The 20,312-nt window shown below is 41.1% G+C and overlaps 2 protein-coding genes and 1 pseudogene across 4 annotated transcripts; all 3 read left to right on the forward strand.

The window, feature by feature from the left end:
• The first annotated feature begins 1,567 nt into the window (after positions 1 to 1,567).
• Positions 1,568 to 4,335, forward strand: LOC146964122 (GTPase IMAP family member 7-like). 2 transcript variants are annotated; one of them, XM_085767799.1, is made up of 2 exons: positions 1,568 to 1,634; positions 3,131 to 4,335. In XM_085767799.1, the coding sequence occupies exons 1-2, from the start codon at positions 1,607 to 1,609 to the stop codon at positions 4,096 to 4,098; spliced, it is 996 nt and encodes a 331-aa protein (XP_085623925.1). In that variant the 5' UTR covers positions 1,568 to 1,606; the 3' UTR covers positions 4,099 to 4,335. The 2 variants fall into 2 exon arrangements, with proteins under 2 accessions (XP_085623925.1, XP_085623926.1); XM_085767800.1 differs by having other exon boundaries at positions 1,572 to 1,626; positions 3,129 to 4,335.
• A 1,006-nt stretch (positions 4,336 to 5,341) lies between these two features.
• LOC146964123 (GTPase IMAP family member 9 pseudogene) lies at positions 5,342 to 6,459 on the forward strand (annotated as a pseudogene).
• A 1,389-nt stretch (positions 6,460 to 7,848) lies between these two features.
• On the forward strand, positions 7,849 to 20,179 carry galcb (galactosylceramidase b). 2 transcript variants are annotated; one of them, XM_085766888.1, is made up of 17 exons: positions 7,849 to 8,034; positions 8,146 to 8,214; positions 8,291 to 8,354; positions 9,482 to 9,595; positions 10,393 to 10,532; positions 10,974 to 11,012; positions 11,215 to 11,342; positions 13,979 to 14,134; positions 14,377 to 14,501; positions 16,243 to 16,370; positions 16,954 to 17,043; positions 17,160 to 17,249; positions 17,368 to 17,512; positions 18,647 to 18,827; positions 18,921 to 19,081; positions 19,224 to 19,300; positions 19,797 to 20,179. In XM_085766888.1, the coding sequence occupies exons 1-17, from the start codon at positions 7,894 to 7,896 to the stop codon at positions 19,938 to 19,940; spliced, it is 1,992 nt and encodes a 663-aa protein (XP_085623014.1). In that variant the 5' UTR covers positions 7,849 to 7,893; the 3' UTR covers positions 19,941 to 20,179. The 2 variants fall into 2 exon arrangements, with proteins under 2 accessions (XP_085623014.1, XP_085623013.1); XM_085766887.1 differs by lacking the exon at positions 11,215 to 11,342 and adding an exon at positions 12,956 to 13,086.
• The last annotated feature ends 133 nt before the right edge of the window (positions 20,180 to 20,312 follow it).

A 20,312-nucleotide genomic window follows, 5' to 3' on the forward strand; every position in this document is an offset into this window, starting at 1 on the left:
TTGTTAAATTCCTCCAGCTGTAGGTTCTCTGCAGCTGACAGGTGCAACAACCTGTTGACACGATGGGTTGTAGGCCACACAGTGCAGGTGACAGTAGTTTGTTAAATCTTGACTTCAGTGTCAACAGCATGAACAAATTAATCTGTAGGGTCAAACGAAGCCCCACAGTGACATTCAAGCTAGTTGGACAGTGCCAGTGGACAGTGGTATCAGTATCAGTGAAACGTGAGAGGCAGTTTTACACACAGCAGCAGGACCATATCATAATCATCACTGACACATGTCAGTGGTGATAACTGGCAGTTGGATGTGAGTGACATACAGTACAGTAGTGTTTATACGTAACAGCAGCCGCATACCAGAAATCAACCGTGACAATCCGTCAACACACTTACATGAAACCTCCTTCTGATGTACACCGCTGCTCTGTAACACACCGATTATGAAACTGACAGTGGTATCAACACACACTCTTCTCTTTGAAAGAGGTGTACCAGGAGGTATACATGCTGGTTTTCAGCATGGCTAGCCCATGGGCCAGGCAGCAGAGCAGTAGAGAAGTAGTGTGGGCTGTAACTGAGGCAACAGCTCACTACAATTTCATTTTGAAACATGCTTTAACTTTATCAGAAGCCATCTGTGGCCATAAAATGCATACATACCTTAGCATACTACTTGGCATGATTACATTTCTGTTACAAATATATTTATACCGATGTCCTCTTCCATTGGGGTTGTCTAAGTAAAACTATAGTTGAATGTGTAAGTCTATGAAAAGTCTGAATTCAAATTAAAATTAAAGTTGACAACAGGAAGTAGGATGGAATAAATAGATGCGATCATGTGAGAAATCTAACTATTTTAGACTTGCCATGATGACAAAGCACTTGCTTCTCGAACCTGCTAGAACTGGACTTTCTTGTTAACATGTGTCAACAACATAGTTTCAGTTTTTAAATTGAAGGCTGAGGAGTTGGTGAATGACCAAAAGTGTAATGTTTTCTTCTTAAGCTATGCTCAACAATAGTGGAGCTCATTTCTCTACACCCCATATACAGACGTAATAGCCTATATGGATATATCACATTTCCTTACTAAAAACATACATGTATGTGTGAAAACAATATTTAATACCTGTTACAAATTGGATATATATTCTGTATAACTATTATTAGGTATGTGTGAAATTAATTATAGGAAAAGAAATAGTCTGTAATCTTTGAATTTATATTTAGAGTTATACAGCATGTTTTAGTAAACTTGCAAAGATCCATTGTTAACAAATATGGTTGCAAACACCATAGGCCTTTAGATAATTTCATGAACGTTACAAAGGAAATTTCCTAATAGCTTATACAAGTGTGATAATAGCATACCCCATCTACATTAAAGGGCAGTATATAAATGTGTCATTACACATGGAAATCAGAGTCTAGTGAAAAAAGAAAATGTGGGACACTTCCTTTTGCTCAGAAATTGCATCACAGAGAGGAAGAGGGAACGCCCCGAGGAGGGAAAAAAAGGTTCAAGTAATGACAAGTGACAGCAAGGAAAACAATCATTACCAACAAGACACACAGTGGCAGGTTCATCTCGAGTCTTCAACATGAGCAAAGGATTTGGAAGCTATCAAGGTAAGAGTCAGCTGTGTTTTCAGTGTGATTATTGAAAGTTGGGTTGAGTTGTGTAATGTTAATGTATTTTCAATTTATAATTCACTAACACTACACTCACCAATGGTCTGAGACTTAAAATGCCCCTGAGTAAGGAGCCTTGTCAGATATAACAAATTACTTTGGTTGGGACATTCACAGTGACTGTCTGACTGCCTGGTTGCATGAGCATTCAAATTCACTTCAATACTTAGGTGTAAATGAAAACATGTTAGTATTCAAACAGACTGACTCTCCAGTTGTGATTGTCTTCAGTTCAGCACTACATGTAGAGACAAGACTCAAAAAATAGGAAACCTGTGGGGCCTTAATTCTGACACTCTACTCATCCAGAGCTCTGAGGCACCCGGGGGCGTTCTACCTTAAATTTAACCTATTTGCTCTGTCAGTGTTAGCATAGTTTTCCTTAAGGTGCCAGATTTGGTCACATCTCCGGTGCTGATGGTAGTGATTGTTATGAATGATCCAGTGCTGAGATATTTACTGTACGGCCATACACAGATTGGTAGAGGAAATGAAATGATGACTGAACAAGCATGTAGGTGTGTATGTTTGCAACGTGCTTAAGAAACTGATGAATGGTTATTAAAGGCATCTCAGGAAGGTTTGAGTTTGAGTTTATTTTGATCAGCAGTACATCAAAAAAGAAATAGAACCACAAAAAAAAAACAGTAATACATCCCTCTAAAAGCAGGGCTGCATGGCTGATTGAAAGGGTCAGGTATACAGGCTTATAGATGCCCTAACCTTTAAACCATACATGTAAATATATACAGTATCTATAGGCTACATAAACAAACAAGAATACATGCCATCTACATACATATACACACACCTACATGTACATACTCAGTGGGCATAAAACGGGCATAAAATCATTCTGTCTACTTGGCTGTGCGTTTTTTGTCTTGAATCAAGAATTTCAAACTTACAATTAAATACATCGGACTGCGGGATTCTGTGCGGAATAATACATAAAAAGTATTTGTCTTGGTATACAAAGACCTTTGACCCCCCCCCCCAAAAAAAAAAACAAAAAACAAAAAACAAAAAAAACAAATAAAAACATGGAAACAAGGCAAAAGTGTGACATTAAGTACATCTAAAACTTTGTGATTTGGTCTGATAATTGTGGACATTAGACTTAAGTGCAGCTTAAAATTATTTAAATTCACACAGTCAAACAGTTTTATGACTTGGAAAAAAAAAAAAAAAGTCTTTACAAACCTGTTGGATAAAATCAAAAATGCACTGTCATCAACCCAAACAAAGGTTGTTTATCAGTGTGTTATCGATGGCTCGGAGCATGAATACACTGATGTTGCCTCGTGACCGATGACTCATTCATTCTCAAAAATGTAGTCAGCGGACAGGTTTTTTTTTTTTTAGTTCTGGGGAATGCAACAGGGCCTCTAACACCGCTGCACTGTATGATGCGATGTATCTCTGTCTGACAGGATTCGGAGGTGGCATAGATTCAAATGAAAGGAGGATCGTTCTGGTCGGGAAGACCGGAGTGGGGAAGAGCGCGGCGGCAAACACCATCCTGGGGAGGGAAGCGTTTGAGTCGGAGCTATCTCCGTCTTCCCTGACGGCCGAATGCCAGAAAGCCAAGGGGGATGTTGATGGTCGAAGGGTGGCGGTTATCGACACCCCGGGACTGTTTGACACGAATTTCACCCAAGAGGAAGTGCTAAGGAGGATCAAGATGTGCATCTCTCTGTCTGCACCTGGTCCTCATGCCTTCGTGGTGGTTCTCCAGCTGGGCAGGTTCACGCAGGAGGAGAGGGAAACCATTAAGATGATTCAGACCACTTTTGGTGAAAATGCTGCCCAGTACACGATGGTATTGTTCACTCATGGAGACCAGCTGAAGAAACAAACCATTGAGGGCTATATTTCAGAAAATGCCGACCTGAAAGCCCTGATTTGGACTTGCAATAATCGATACCATGTCTTCAACAACGAAATCAAAGATCCACATCAGACCAGTAAACTCCTGGACATAATCGACAAGATGGCTATGGCTAACGGTGGAAGCTACTACACCAACGAAATGTTCATGAAAGCGGAGGAAGCTATCGAGAAGGAGACGCTGCGGCTGCTGAAGGAGATGGAAGAGCAGAAGCAGAAAGAGCTGGATCAACTCAGAGCCAAATGCAGTCGACGGGTGTACCACAGGGAGGAGACACGGGTCCACATGAGATACCAGTGTGAAGCCCGGGAACGAGCTGAAAAATCGAATCAGTTTGTTGGAGCTCCAGTTATAGCCATAGCAACAGCCTGCGGTGCTGCTGTCGGAGGTGTGCTTGGAATTGCAGCAGGTCCCATTGGTTTGGTAATTGGAGCCGCAGCCGGAGCAGCGGTTGGAGCTGGCATTGGTGCTATATCAGTGTCAGTCTCAAACCGTTGTCATGTGCAGTAAGAGCGTGCAGTAGAAGAATGTACAGTTGATCTGCAATTTACTAAATTTACTAAACTTACTCTTAATGAACTCTGCACAATAAATGTGATGCTCGTTATTGCTATTTTCTCATAAGTGAAATTATTTTAGCTTCAGCATATCAAAATAATCAGCCTGTAACAAGCTACATCTCTGACAACAGGTTTAAACTGTACACTTGTGTAATATAATGAATGAGTCATGTAATTTATGTCACTGTAAATATACTGTATGTAGGCTAACTCACCATGATGGATTATGATTGGAAATAAAATTATGTTTAACTGTAAATGTGTTTTTGTGCAGTCATTTCTTAAACCCATGCACTGATACTATAGGCAGAAGGAAGTGACACAGATCAGTAAGATCCCAAAACCAGCAGGAACAGGTTTGGAAAATGTACACGTATGAAATAGTAAACAATCCTGCAGGAAATGAATGAAGTGCTTTGGAACTAATGAAGTGAAGCCTGGGAGCAAGTTTAGGCAGAAAACACAAGCTGGGAACAGGTAAAAAGGTCAGTGTGAGGAAACCAGCTAATTGTGTAAAGTGGGATTGACTGAGAATGAAAGTGGATTCTGAATATACAATTGTGTCATAAACACATTGTTATCAGTAATTTCTTACCACTCTATTAATCGTCATTGCAAAGAGAGATGTCAGACTCTCCTTTGATTATAAAGCTGGTCTAGTTTCAATTATTACTGTGACAGTATCAAAGCCTCAGTCCACAGAGAAATACACACAGCTTGTATTCAGGAAACTGAGCCTTGAAACCTAAAACCAGCCCTCAGGACTTCCTGTCACTCTGTGATGTCACAACTAAACAGTCACCACTGCGCCCAAAGCTCCACCGATCCAGAACCATCATCCAACACTTGCAGGATTTAGTGTATCTGGTTTCACCTGAAATCTGCTCCACTTTCATTTAGTCCCTCAGCCATCGGAAGAGAGGAGGCTCTGAGCCTCTCCTGTGATTGGCTGACTAACCAGGACTAACTGACCTCTTGTTGCTACGACTGCAGAGAAAAGCCTGAGAGAGAAGATTGTCATGGGGTCTTAATATCAGAAATCTCCTTATGGACACAAAGGGACCTTTAAAGGATAAGTCCTCTTTATTGTGTTGCTTTATTCTATTCTTATGGTCAAACACATGCACTACACTTACTGACCTTGCTACCTTGACTTTGTCTCCAGTCCAAACCTCAGTATGTTTCTTATCAAGATGTCCAGCAACAAGAGGTAATGATAATGAAATAATTGTTGACTATCAGTGATAGATTTATCAACATTTGGTGGTCTAGTGAGAATTTTGAGTCTAAGTCAAAATAAATTACCTATAGTGCCAGTGCAAAGGAACAAAAAGCTAAAGTACATATTGTGTTTTATCTCAACAGTGTCCCAGAAGCAGAAGAGCAGTGATGAACTCCGCATCATTCTGGTTGGGAAGACGGGAGCAGGAAAGAGTGCAGCAGGAAACACGATATTGGGAAAAGAAGTGTTTCAGTCGGAGCTCTCTTCTTCTTCTTGGACGTTTCAATGCATGAGAGCTGAGGGAGCGGTTGGAGGTAGAAGGGTGGTTGTTGTTGACACCCCAGGGCTGTTTGATACTAATTTCACCCATGAAGAAGTGTTGAAGAGGATTGAGACATGTATCGCTGCATCTGCTCCTGGTCCTCATGTCTTCTTGGTGGTTCTAAGGCTGGGGAGGTTCACCAAGGAGGAGCAAGACACCATGAAGATGATTCAAAGCACCTTTGGTGAGGAGGCGGTTAGACACTCGCTGGTATTGTTCACACATGGAGACAAACTGAAGCAACAAACCATTGAAAGCTTCATCTCCAAGAGTGCAGAGCTGGAAGAGTTCATTCAGGTTTGCCACGGGCGATATCACGTCTTCAACAACCAGGTGAACGACCAGGAGCAGACCAGCCAGCTCCTGGAGAAGATTATGAGAATGTATGTTGAGAATGAAGGTAAGCACTACACGGAAAAGCTGCTCAGAAAGGCGAAAAAGGCCTCAAAGAAGGAGAAACAAAGACTTTCAAAGGAGCTGAAGAAAGCAGAGAAGCAGAGGAAGAACGCCCTGAGGGCTCAGGTTGAGAGGGAAATGAATTTAACAGGAGAGCCAATGAAACACAATTGTGTTCTGCAGTAGGAAATGGAAGCATTCAGACAAACTCTTTGCATGCGCCTGAATAGTGAGTAGATGGTGAATACTATATTTGTGGCTGCATTTTACGACTCAAGGTCTCTTCATCCACAGAGTTCCTGCAAACCTGCATTTAGCCATCCATGGTTTTATCCAACCAAGTCTTCCCAGGATTCCACTGTGGTCGTGAGTTGAGAGATTGTGAATTCTGTTAATGAGTAGTAGCCTATGTTTAATAACATGTTTGGTAATTTTCCTGTGTGCACACTACATACAAGGCCAAAAGAATGTGGTCACCTGAGCACACAGTGAACAACAGTGGAGTTGTGAAATGAAACCAGTTTTACTATAGGGTGTCAAACCATTGCCTAATGTAGGCTACTGTATAGACGTATTTTATTATCAGTGCTCTTAGTCTGGTCTGGCCTCTTGTATATAGCCTATGTATACATTCATGTACAATGTATTCATGTATTGTATGAATTCTCAGGTATAAAATATGGAATCATGTTGACCTTAATTATGGGATGTTGTGTCATTTTCTTGTGTTTAAATCATAAAAGAGTAATTTCATTGCCTAATTTAATACATTACATTATTATAAGTGTTTGTGTTAGCTGATGAAGGTAGAGATAGTGTTATAGCCCTATTGTGTAAATGTACATGTTTTTTTTTATTGTGTTAGGAAATTTGTTCATTATCAGATTTTCTTGAAGTGAAGTGATAAAATGGGAAGAACAAGCTATTTAATGTGTGTAAGCCACCTGCTTCCCCTCTCATGCAGTGCATGCTGCAATACAACCCATTCCCTTGTGGCCCAGAGTAGGATCTGCAGGTGGATGAACTGCATTAGGTAAACTGAATAGTAAGAAGTGGTTAAAGCAGACAAAATTAGAGTTAGGTTGTTACTCCAACTGAACCCAAACATTGTTTATGTGGACAGTGACACGTAGTGGCCAAGTCCTTTACTGCAGTTCATGGAAACAAGCACTGATATAGATTTGTAAATTTGAAATAATAAATGCATTGTTTGTGTTAAGTGTCTATTATTATTATTATTATTATTATTATTATTATTATTATTATTATTATTATTATTTTGATGGTTTTAAAATCAGGGTTGAACACTCAGACTGAAAGGTGGGTCTTTTTTTGGACCATTAAGGTCTGATGGAAAATAGAAATTAAATCAGCAGATCTATTCTATTATGAACTATATTTATTTACTCACTTTTATTTCATTCTTCTTCATGAGATATCTTTTTATTACACTTTCTTTTTACATGTTGTTAGAACCAGAACTGTAGTTCTACTGCTTTTATTTTTTTTGAAAATGTAATAAAGATATAATGACCAAAAAGAAAAAAATAAAGTACCAACAATTGTATTATTATTATTTGTATGGAAGTTAGTTTCGAGGTGAAAAAATACTTAAATACATACATACTGGGTTAGTGATACTAGTGATACTTTTACTTCGAAGAGTTTACAAAGAAAAACTTTTAGAGTCGTTTTGCGATCATGTGACTGTTGTCATGTGACGTACAGAAGGCGTGAACGTGAACGCAGCTGTCGCGCGCCGCGCAGCTTTCAGAGTGGTCCCGTGTTGTTGTCGGTGCCAGAGGATGGAGCGGGCCGTTGTGGCGGTGACGGTCGTGTTGGTGGCTCGGTGCCTGGGTCTGTGCTCCTCTCAGACCTACGTCCTGGACGACGCAGCGGGGCTGGGGAGAGTGTTTGACGGGATTGGAGGTCTGAGCGGCGGAGGGGTGAGTTCAGTTCAGCAGCCTGCCCGTCTACTTCCTGGTTGTGTTGTTACTGTAGCGGCTCTCTGTTGTTGTTCACCGCTGTTAACAACATCTGACCTCCGGCTGTTGTAGGCGACCTCTCGGTTACTGGTGAATTACGAGGAGCCGTACCGCAGCCAGATCCTGGACTACCTGTTCAAAGTAAGACCCGGTCCAGCTCATTCATACCAGTTCAGCGTAGATGCAAACCTCACTGCTGTGTCTCTGCTCTCTCCAGCCAAACTTTGGAGCCTCGCTGCACATACTGAAGGTGGAGATCGGTGGAGATGCTCAGACTACTGGTACGTGACATTTAGTAACACGGCAACTGAGTTTTTAAAGAAGTTGTTTAATTCCATCTGCTAATTATTAAAATCATTTCAACAGTCCCTAACCCTGACACAGACAGTGGAGACAGATGGTGTTCTGCTTGACAACACACTGAAACTAATAAGTGATGGGTAGTTCTCATTAGTTCATTAATGGCTGCACCATAGCCTATGTAGTGAAATTATCAATCTGTTCCCAGATCTGACGAAATGTGCTGTATACACTAGCAATTAAAAGGAATAATAAATGATGCATTTAAAAGACTTATTAGATGTCTCAAACATTAACATAGTAGTGATAGTGCAATAAGGTTTTGCAACTGAATCTAAACATTTTCAGGTCACAAAAGTACCAATCTGTTTTCAGATCTGACAAAATGTGCTGAAAAGTAGCAATCAAAAAACAAACACAAAGGCATTTAAAAGACCTACTCTATTAGATATAAAAGGTATCAAACGTTAAAACAATAGTCGTAGAACAATAATGTTTTTGTAATAAAGTAGGCTACTTGGAATGGAATCTAAACACTTTCAGGTCACATTGTCAACATGCTGCCAATATAATTCATATCGTCATCATATAGTAAGATTATTTACTCATACAGCTAAACAGTAGGCAGACCTTTGTTGTGCTATTTTAGTTATCCTCAGTTTAAGCATATTCTCCTCCACAGCTGATTTCCCTAGTGCTGACTAGTCTGCAGATTTACAGATCATTTCTAGTTGTGAATAGCACATCACGGCAGGTGAAAGAAATCAGCTTTGCCCTGTCACAAGAAAGGACACGAGGAGCATGAATGGGGCAGTGAAGGCAAACAGACCTCCCCTGCAAAGGAACCATGAGCTCTTGACAGCCACAGCCACCCTGAGTTGACCTCAGCCACCCTGACTTCCTCCCAAGCGGCTTTGTGTAGCTGTTTGCCTTCTGAAAGCCACAGCAGACTGTACCATTTGTTGTTCTATTCCAAGAGCCTTATCGATCACATGCTGATATTTGACTTTCTTCAGCTGGTGTCAGATGTCTGTCCTGTCCTCTCAGGGTTGATATTAGAACAGATGTCTTTTATTTTGACAGTACATTGGACTACTCTTCTTTTCAGATGGAACAGAGCCGTCTCACATGCACTATGAGAACGATGAGAACTACTTCCGGGGCTACGAGTGGTGGCTCATGAAAGAAGCCAAAAAGAGGAACCCGAACATCACGCTCATAGGTGAGAGAGAGTCCACTGTCAGTCACACCCCACTGTGGTCAAACAAAAACCTGGTGAAGCAGAAGTCTAAAATACAGAGAAGGACAGTGTTCTTCATTCAGCTATAGTCAGATAAACTGTACATGCACACTTCAGTTTTTATTTATTGCGCATATCATTGCTGCAATATTGGTCAGAGTTATCACACACTGCTGAATTTCCTCAGGCATGACTACTAAAAAAAATAATCTAAAATGTCAGCAACAAAGTCAGATAATGTCAGAGGTACAAAGTGATACTTGTATTATTGCAACTTTTTTCTTGTGATCACTTTAATCTTGTAGCCAGCGTTCCTACGATAGTATGGAAAAGTATGTCTGGAAAAGTATGGAAACTATTCTATGGAAATATATTTATCTTAATACCTCTCTGTGTTAGGTCTTGCTTGAAGTTATTTGGGAAATTCATTTTGTATGCGCTATTGTACCTAACTATAATCTCGTGGAAATTTGGCATACAAATTCAGAATAATGAAAAAAACGATTAATTGCATAATTTATTAAATGTCACAAATTATTTGCATTTCTTTTACAGAGAAGTCTGGAAATTAGGGTCTGGAAAAAGTATGGAATTTTGAAATGTCAAATGTGTAGGGATCCTGTGTAGTATTATGACGTTACCAACCATTAATTTCTTCTATTGTATCTATTGGATGGGAAATGTGGTCTAAAGATTGATAACAGCTGTTGGCATTGGTGTGATGTTGACACAAAGCATTTTCAACCTTGCCTGTGTTTTGTTTTTGTGTCTCCATGCAGGTTTGCCCTGGGCCTTCCCTGGTTGGGTGGGCCATGGTAAGAACTGGCCCTATGACTTCCCAGACATCACTGCAGCGTACGTGGTGAAGTGGATCATTGGTGCCAAGCAGTACCATGACCTGGACATTCAGTATATTGGGGTATGTACTCAACTTACTGTTGAGTCCAGTAGAGTGGAACTGGCACTTTGACTGGCACAACATGCTTTTTCAGTAGTGTGACAGATCTGAATCTGCATTGAATTTATGCATGTGTTATTGCAAACTTACAATCACAGGAGGAAAATATATAACCTCAGTACACGCGCACTTTATCTGTCACAGACACAAACACACACTGAGTGTCCAACTGGGATGTTGTTGTTTTCCCAGATCAGAGAAATGAATTTGGCCAAACCTGTTGAAATACATTGGGCATGTATATAACTGCAACCAACTGTCACTGGTAGACGTTGGCTTAAGAACAAATCAGCCCTGAGTTGATTTGCACGTAAACGTTTGACATGAAAATGTTGAATCTAGAACTGGACTGAGTTTGAACCGAGTTTGTCATTTTAACTAAAATTCACTTATATCACTTAGATCTGGAACGAGCGAAACTACGACGCCAAGTACATCAAGGTAACTGCAGCCTCTTATCTTCCAAAATGTCCTTTTACCGCTTTGACTGACAAATGTTGGCGCATTATGGGTAAACTTGGTCTAAACTGTGAAGAGAAAAACAGCCACTGACATTGAGCCGTGTTGCACGTCAGACCCGGTTTGATTCTGAGGTGATGAGGTGGTTGTAAGGTTCCTCTGAGAGCATGTCTTTGTTGCCAAGGTGCTCCGGGACACGCTGGATAAGGTGGGTCTAACTGGTGTTGGCATCATCGCAGCAGACGGTGATTGGAGCATCGCTAAGTCTATGATCGTTGACCCGCGCCTTAGTGACTCTGTTAAGGTGATTGGGTAAGTACAGTCGGCTTTAAGTCACATTCAGAGGTGGGGGTTAGCTGGTTAGCTGGTTAGCTGGTTAGCTGGTTAGCTGGTTAGCTGGTCGTTCAACCCAATGGTAGGGCAATCACAGTGATCGCTATGAGTCAGGTCACTGATGGACAGTTTGATTCCTGACAACTGATTGGCTAAACACAAGATGCACAGATGGTGAAGCACTGGTTTGGGTGTTAGTTCACTTTTTATTTTTAAAGTATTTTTGGGGGCTTTTAAAGGGATAGTTCAACATTTTGGCAAATTGGCCATACTCCCTATAGTTTTAGCAGTAGGTTTGTTACCTTTAATTGTCGGTGCAAGCTATTTTTAGAACGGCGGAGCAGAGCCGCGAGCTGCTCAGAGCTACACTACGGAGGCTAATGGAATTTATTGGTTTCCCTCATCAAACTCATCAAATACGCAATCTCCAAAACGCTCTCGTGGACAAGTTGTGACCTGCACATTCACCACGCTATGAGATAATGACGGAACGTTACGAGACAGAGTTGTTTTAGAGGCAAATGCAGAGACAGCTTGCCGAAAAACTCCCCCGGCAACGGGAACGTGCATCAGCATGAATTTACCTCGTCAACCGAGGGAATCGACCTATAGCATCTGTATATTGGGCGCCTGCTCAACCAAGTGAGCTACAGTATACGACGCCCCGGGTGTTTCTCCACTTCAACAACTTGGACAGTCCTTCTTTAAATGAGCTGAGAATCATCTGACTGTGAGCTGAATGTCTGTGGCTGTTTTTCTATTGGGCACTTCAGTCAAACACTAACTGGATGCTCTGTAGTAGTAGTCTACATGCATGGCAACACAAAGCATGACATGTCTAGAGTCAGATCACCCATCGTCATGTTGCCAACTCTACAGTGTGCTGCTGCTGTCATGTAAAAGAAGGAAATGCTGCTTTGCATTTCTTGTGAAATGACTGACACCACCCAACATTCTTAGCTTAGCAGAAAATCAGTATCTACTAAAGTGTCTGAAAGAAAACCCTAATGTTCCAACTAATAATCACCAACTCTGCCGTAGATCTGCAGCTTACAGTTAAATAAACATTTGGTCAATAAGTCGACCATTTTGTCATCTTTTCTGAGAGCTACCAAACAAAATTTAATGGTACAACTACAACTTCAATTAAGTTATATCTTATTTAACATATGTTTTGTCTATAGAATATCAAATAAATTGCTTGTAATAATTTCCCACTGTCCAGGTGAGGTGTAGCTATCTCGTTTTTTCAGTTTTGTGTGATGTATGACATAGAACTGCCTCAAATCGTCACATTATAGAAGCTGGAAGCAACGGTTTTGCTTAATAAATCATTAAAATGATTTGATTGAACAGAGGAAATAGTCACTGGAAGCCACTAAGAGTCAACTCTTAGTGGCACACAGTCCCCCTTTATTTCCTGAGCTGGTGGAGACCAAACACAGCTAAAAGAGAGCGAACGCTGTTCGCCAACCACCTGATTTACATGACGGCAGCAAATACTGTGAGAGACAACCCTAACTACAACTGGACAGAGCTGTGAATCAACATCTTCTCTGCTCTCCGTCTCCCTCTGTGACTGGCTGCACCAGCTGCTGCGGTACACTCTGGATAAAAGCGGTCTGGACGGGGTCAGGATCATAGCCAGTGACAACCTGTGGGAGCCCATTGCCCTGTCTCTGCTCCTAGACTCTGAGCTGAGTGCAGCTGTAGACGTGATAGGGTAGGACCCCCCTCTCTGAGCGTGACGACTACTCAGGCTTGTGCCTTTAAAAGACTGTGCTGTTAACATCTGCTAGGCTTTGACAATGTCTTTGACTGCAAGATCCACCAATGACACTAATATGTTTGATAACAGCATGTGTTGATTTGTGTGCATGAGAATCTTGCCCTCTTTTATATGCTGTCTTTTTTTGTAATTTGTTAGAAAAGCAACGATTCTAATTACTAATGTGACTAACCCTGAACTCCAAGCTGATTAACCCTGAGTTGGAGCGAGTAATAGAGCCTTCAGTTTATATTTATAGACTCCTCCATTCCATTCATACAATCCTCCAAAGATCTTGCTCAACATTTGGTTGTAATTAAACTGTGTTAGACAGTTGTTTATTCAGCTGATGATGGTCGAGGGTGTTGTATGTGGAGCTCAAGAGTTGATGCACTCATTCTGACACAGACATTGATTTTAATTAATACTGAACATCAGAAGAATTTCAGTCAGAACCTGACAGCTGCATTAAAGGGATAGTTAAACATTTTGGCACATTGGCCCCTTGCCATAATCCCTATAGTCTTAGGAGTAGGTTCATTACCTTTTGTCGGTGCAAGCTATTTTTAGAACGGCAGAGCAGAGCCGCGAGCTGCTCAGAGCTACGCTACGGAGGCTTATGGAATTTCACTGAATCACTGAACTGTTCCTCCCTGTATGTTTTATCCACCATCTGATTACATGTTACAGTAATTAACATCTTAGTCCCTCTGATATTAACTTGTGTTGTCAAGTTTTTGACCAGTTCTAACTAAGCACAGATGTTGCTTAAACCTATCTGTGTATATAGGGCGCTGGAATTTATCTCTACTACCTTTTACCTTGTGTTTGTGTGTGTGGCGTTCAGGGCCCACTACCCAGGCACCACTACAGTGTCGGACGCGCTGAAGACACAGAAGACTCTGTGGTCGTCGGAGGATTACAGCACCTTCAACGATGAGGTGGGGGGAGGCTGCTGGGCTCGCATCCTCAACCAGAACTACGTCAACGGGCAGATGACTGCGTAAGAAAATAATCAGCAAATCAGACCAAATGCAGTTGTTTACATAAAAGACAGGTTCTTCAAATGCTACAGAAGAACCTGTGCTTTAAAGCATTTGAAGAAAAGTAAAAAAAAACTTGATGTTGTTCCAGTTTGATATGGGACTATTTATTTCATGTTTTAACTGTGAAAAGGGAGTGGCTGTTACTGTGAAGAGAACGCCTGTGTGTAGATCTCTCTGCTGATGGTGAATCTTCTTCCAGCACCATCTCCTGGAACCTGGTGGCCAGCTACTACGAAGAGCTGCCGTTCGGCCGAGATGGGCTGATGACAGCTGACCAGCCCTGGAGCGGCAACTATGTGGTGGAGTCTCCCATCTGGATCACAGGTCTGCATCACATCCCGCACACAAAGACTGCTAGATACTGTGCTGATGTGGGCACGGCGAGCGTCGGATAGGACACTGCACTTTAAAAGTTCCTGTTGGAAACAGTACAGCCTCTTATGTAGGAGCTCCAACTACCTTGGTTAACATAACACAGAGAGACACATTGATGTGAAAAATCAAAATCTATTCATGTTAAAGATAGAGTTAGTTGCAGAGGTCAGTTGTTAGAGAGTGACCACTGGTTATGAAAAAACCTTTGGGTTGAGCTTATTACAGCTAGAAAAGGGAATTACTGCGCTGAACAGATTGTATAGAAGGACATTAAAAACAGTGCTGTGTATTGCAATGGAGATAACCCAGATCATTCTGTTCAGTAGCCAGGGTTTATTTTAGCCTTATCAAACAGGAAAATGAAGTTCAGAGATAGTGTGTGAAGGTTAGTCCATGTATAATGTGGTTTGATCTAGATGGTACAAGGAAGGAAGACAGATCTGTCCTCTGTTCAGTAATACTTAATATTAAATCATTAAAAATGGATGGACTTATTGTTAATTAGCATCATTATTTATCATCATTATTATCATTAAACTATTAGGCTAAATTAGATTTTTAGAATATAAAGCCAGAATCCATCATTGGACATAAAACCTTCTGTGCTTCAGTCACTGGCTCAGTCTACTTATGTTTTTGTTTGTTCTTCATGGTCATCTGTCTTATTTTAAACTTTCTGCAGAAACCACCACCTGTTTTTGAAATGAAATGGTCCCTGAAGGTTCCAGGGCTAAGGAAGTAAACAAACAATTTACCATTGCTAAAGCTAAAGACAAACACAGGTTTCTTCAGGGAAAATGCAAAAGTCTGTCTGTGCTTGGTTAAACCTGGAATCTGAACCAAACCATCTGCCTTTGAGTTTACTGTGGAGCCGCAGTCGTTAGTGTGTGACATTGAAGGAGAGGAGCAGAGGAGGAATTTCCTGTGATGCGAGTGTGTGTGTGTGTGTGTGTGTGTGTGTGTGTGTGTGTGTGTGTGTGTGTGTGTGTGTGTGTGTGTGTGTGTGTGTGTGTGTGTGTGTGTGTGTGTGTGTGTGTGTGTGTGTGTGTGTGATGCTGTCAGATAGTTTTGGTGAAATGTTTTGTGCACTCTGAGCCTCTGCTGTTGGTTCGTTCAGGTCTTTTGCTTTAGAATAGTGAAAGTGATAACAAACTCAGTGGAGGTGATGCTCTGGTCACAGGAAACACTGTCATACAAATATATGTTCAATAGATCTGGGTGTGATAACTGTAGACAAGTGTGACATTAACATGTGAAGCTTGAAGCCTTTATATTCTAGGACTCCACTCTAGGAAGGGTGGTAAATACTAATAATTATTGTTATTATTTACATTTAACCCATGTGTCATGCCCTTCTGTGTTCTACTATGAAGCGTCCTACAGTATTTGCTGTAATCAAACTGTCCTTGTAGTAGAGTTTGCTCTCAGTGACCATCCCTGTTGACAAAAGTTTTAATATCAAAAAGGCTAATTTTGACATTTTATCAATTAAACTGATAGGAAAAGCTATCCAGTGGAGCTGTAGGATGATTTAGCCTGATATTGGACAGTTATAGTTATATAGGACGTCTCTGATTATTGTTACTCTTGAAGAATATACTTTTACATGTAGCGTGCACAGAAGAAATGTCAAACAAGTGAGTTTTGTAAAAATGTGATTTTCAGAAATGGTTATTTGTTCTTCCTGTAGCCCACACCACACAGTTCACGCAGCCAGGATGGACCTACCTGCAGACTGTTGGACATCTGGCACAAGGGGGCAGTTACGTCGCCCTGACTGATGGGAAGGGAAACCTAACTATTGTCATAGAAACCATGGCAAGTTGTCTTTCCATACTTTTGCTTATATGGTTTTCAATAATTACTTAAAACACGTATTAAAGTTGCAGCAAATGATCCAGCTTCAGTTTTTGTTTGGATAAATAACAGCTGTCAGGCTTCCAATTGCTGTTAAAGGTCCAGTGTGTAAAATCAGGGGAAAACAGTCACATCTAGCACTCCGATTTTATTGTTTATCTATTAAGTAATTCTATTGTTTATTTATGTACGTGAAACTCTTGAAACGTGCTCTCTGGTTGGCTGGATTTTCCATTCCGTACAAACATGGTGGCGCAAGATGGCAACACTCTGAAATCAAGACCCATGCTATATGTATATATAAAAGAAGAATTATAAGGCTACGAAAACCAAACATATTTTATTTTATAGTGATTATACACTTATACAAATGTATTCATTGGTAGTATATATTCAGATTTTGCCAATAAACCTTGACAGATATTACACACTGGACCTTTAAGCCACATTTATGACCTTTTATGTAAATGATAAAACTGCCTTGTATGCAGCAAAGACTCTAAAGCTACTGCTAAGACACAGGTTTGCTTGTTTTTCTTCACAGACTCATGATCATTCAGTCTGCATCAGACCTCCACTCCCTCCATTCAATGTGACATCACAGAATGCAACTTTCCAGCTGAAGGGATCCTTTGTAAGTTCATCTCAGATTTCCATCAAACTACTAAAAGTTAGTGAATGATCCCTCTTATCAGAATCAGAATCAGCCTTTATGTTACTCAAGTTTTTTGTTGTTGTTGTTGTTTGCAGGCATCCATCAAGGAACTCCAAGTGTGGAGGTCCCAGTTTAACTTTAAGACCAAAAAGCCCTCTTTCTTTGAGAAACTCACCCCACTGACGGTAAACAAGACAGTTTTATTGAAGAGCTTCCCTCAGCAAAATGTGTGTCACACTGAGCTGAGGCTTTAACATGGTCTGGTCTAATCTAAACTGTCCTTGACATGTTTTGTGATTTTAGCAATTGAATGGATCATTCACTTTAAACCTGGCTGAGGACGAGGTTTACACTGTCACCACGATTACAACAGGACAGAGGGGCAGTTACCCAGACCCACCTCCCTCAACTCGGTTCCCTAAAGTCTACAAGGATGACTTCAACATTCGTAAGTGTCACATGCGCACAACACAAAGGATGGGTCATGGGTTAGTCTAATACCTCATGCTGGAGTATTTCAGACCTGATTTGGAAAAATGACTTGACTAAAGCTCAGAGTTAGTTATGTAAAGCCATTATGTGTCACAAACCAGCTGAAGACTGGACAAGGGAGGGAAGCCAATTAAAAGTGTAATGGACACAACTAAGACAGACAAAACACGACAAAACCAAATATAGGATCGAAGTCAGGGGGGAAAGAGACTGACTGACTTCCACCAACTTCTATACTGCGGTCAGACCAGGTGAGCTAATCTCCTCGACAACCAGATGCCATCCATCATGCAGCAGGAAGCCTCCGTCCTCACAGTTGACAATGTACGCAGATCAGAAACTACCTTTTTGTCCTATAGCAGGGTTTCCATGTGTCCTGGAAAATGGTAAATTAAAGAATTAGTGTCCATAAATTTGACAAATTGAACAGCTGCTAGCTAGGAACTCTGCAGAGTTATGGTTTCTCTGGGTCATGTTCAGGAAAGCTCTAAACATCACTGCACAGACAAGTGCACTTTAATGAACCCTAATGATGAAGTCTGTCCTGTTCCTGAATAAAAACACAATATTTAGATGAACTATCTATTGAAATGTAGCCACTAGCCAGTCGATAAGAAGTGTAAATGAGCTTAATCTTAAATGCAAATACTAGTTACCACAGGGGAAGGGCGGTCAAAGCCCTGCCCAACTCCAACATCTGGGTCTGGTGCTTGAGAACACCAACACTGCTCGTCATAGACTATGTTTACCCGGCGCAACCGGGTTATTGCTAATATTCCGGTTATGAAATGATTATTGACTGAATATAAACGTAGTCGCTGTAAAATGTCTACTGGGCCTTTTTACATCTTGGGGGAGAAGTTTCTAGACCAGGTGAGGTCAGAGGGGATGTGAACCTCCAGAAACCTGAAACACCACCCCAGCCTCTCTACCTCCTCACCTTATAACCTACAGAAGCCAGAGTGCTCAAAATGCCATGATGACCTTCTTTTTTTGATTGTGGTGTTGAAGTGAAGTTACCATTTACAGTGATACTTAAAAATGAATGCAAATAAATAATGGCTGTCATCACCCTCCCTCCTCTGTGCAGGAAACCCTCCCTTCTCTGAAGCTCCAAACTTTGCTGACCAGACGGGCGTGTTCGAGTACTACATCAACCTGACTGACCCTGGACCTCACACCTCCACCTTCCGACAGGTTGTGACTCAGAGACCCATCACATGGGCGACGGACGCAGACCAGACCATCAGTGTCGTAGGAGACTTTCAGTGGTGAGATGATGTGTGACTGTGTAGACCTTAGCTGATATGACACCATCTTAACATCTAGGACTCAGCCAGTTGCCTGTCTTTGTTGTGTTGCAGGCAGAACCTGACAGTCTCCTGTGACGTCTTCATGGAGAGTGCTAAGACTGGTGTTTTCATAGCAGCCAGGGTGGATAAAGGAGGCCAGTCTGTCCGCAGCGCTAAAGGAGTCTTCTTCTGGGTGTTTGCAGACGGCACCTACAAAGTCACCAATGATCTGGGTCAGTAGCGTCTCTTCTGGCTCCATTACACTTTTCACAGTTGACTAAAAACAAAGGCAGGACTTCCAGGCTGTTGGTATCAAATCCATTTTTAAACATCCAACATGATTTATCTTCTTCTGTTCTCTTCTGCTGTCAACAGCTGGTCTGACTGTACTTGCAGAGGGTCAGTCTGGCACCCGAGCATATGGTTGGCACACCTTATCACTCACTGTGAAAGTAAGTGAAGATTTCTTGTTGTATGTATTCTGTGTCTGTACTATCTAGTGCAGATTTTTGAACAGAAGTATTGTTTTTGACGATTCTGTGCTTGTCCTATTCTTGTGGACACGATGTCTCAGAAACGCCTTGATGACCGAAATGGAATATAAGTAATGGAAAAATAAAAAGTGTAAGGCTCTTGTCCTGTTTGTGCCCCCAAAAAACAAAGAGAGCAGCCTAAAGCTTCAGGGCACAGTTAACATCAGGTGGACGTTCTTGAAGACTCACGCTATTTTTGCGGCTGTTTATTTATTTCACTCACCTATATTTATATTTTATTAGGCTATATTTTATTCTACACTAATTACCTACTTTGGTTTCACATTCAGTCTTGCTCCATGACCATTCGATTGTTAGTGTACAGGCACATAGAGTCTGTAAAGTACAAAATTACACCTAATAAAGGAAAGAGGTGTAGGTTTGTAAAGTTTTCCACTGCAACTCTACCCTGCAGGGCCAGCTTGCGTCAGGGCTGCTGAATGGATACCCGCTGTGGAAGAACGCCGTGGTGGTGAACCCAAACAACGGCTGGGCTGCCATAGGAACACACTCATTCGAACTGGCACAGTTTGATAACTTTGCTGTGGTGGCAGAGTAATGATTTAACTGTGAACTGGTGATTAACGCTGTGATGTCCGTATTTTGATTTTTTTATTGACTGATTAATGCATTGAATTAATGCTAAATGTTGACATTTCTTTTATTTCTTCATAAAGATTTAAAAGGTTTTATACAAGATCGAATTAAGGGAACAAGAACAAATGTAACACTGCACCCTGCTGTTTGACATGAATGTGATGCACTGATGTTTTTATTTTATTTAAATGAAATAAAAAAGATTTTATTATAAGCTGCCTTTTTAATGGTTGAAAGCATTTGTGTAGTAAGAGACAAAATGTGCCTGCTTCACTGAAGATGAAGGTAATGGTATTATGAATAGGCTACCTGTGAAAAGCATGCGGAGTGATAC

Source organism: Trachurus japonicus, chromosome 22 (assembly GCF_045865225.1).
Source record: "Trachurus japonicus isolate A0001 chromosome 22, Traja_1.0".
Lineage (NCBI taxonomy): Eukaryota > Metazoa > Chordata > Actinopteri > Carangiformes > Carangidae > Trachurus > Trachurus japonicus.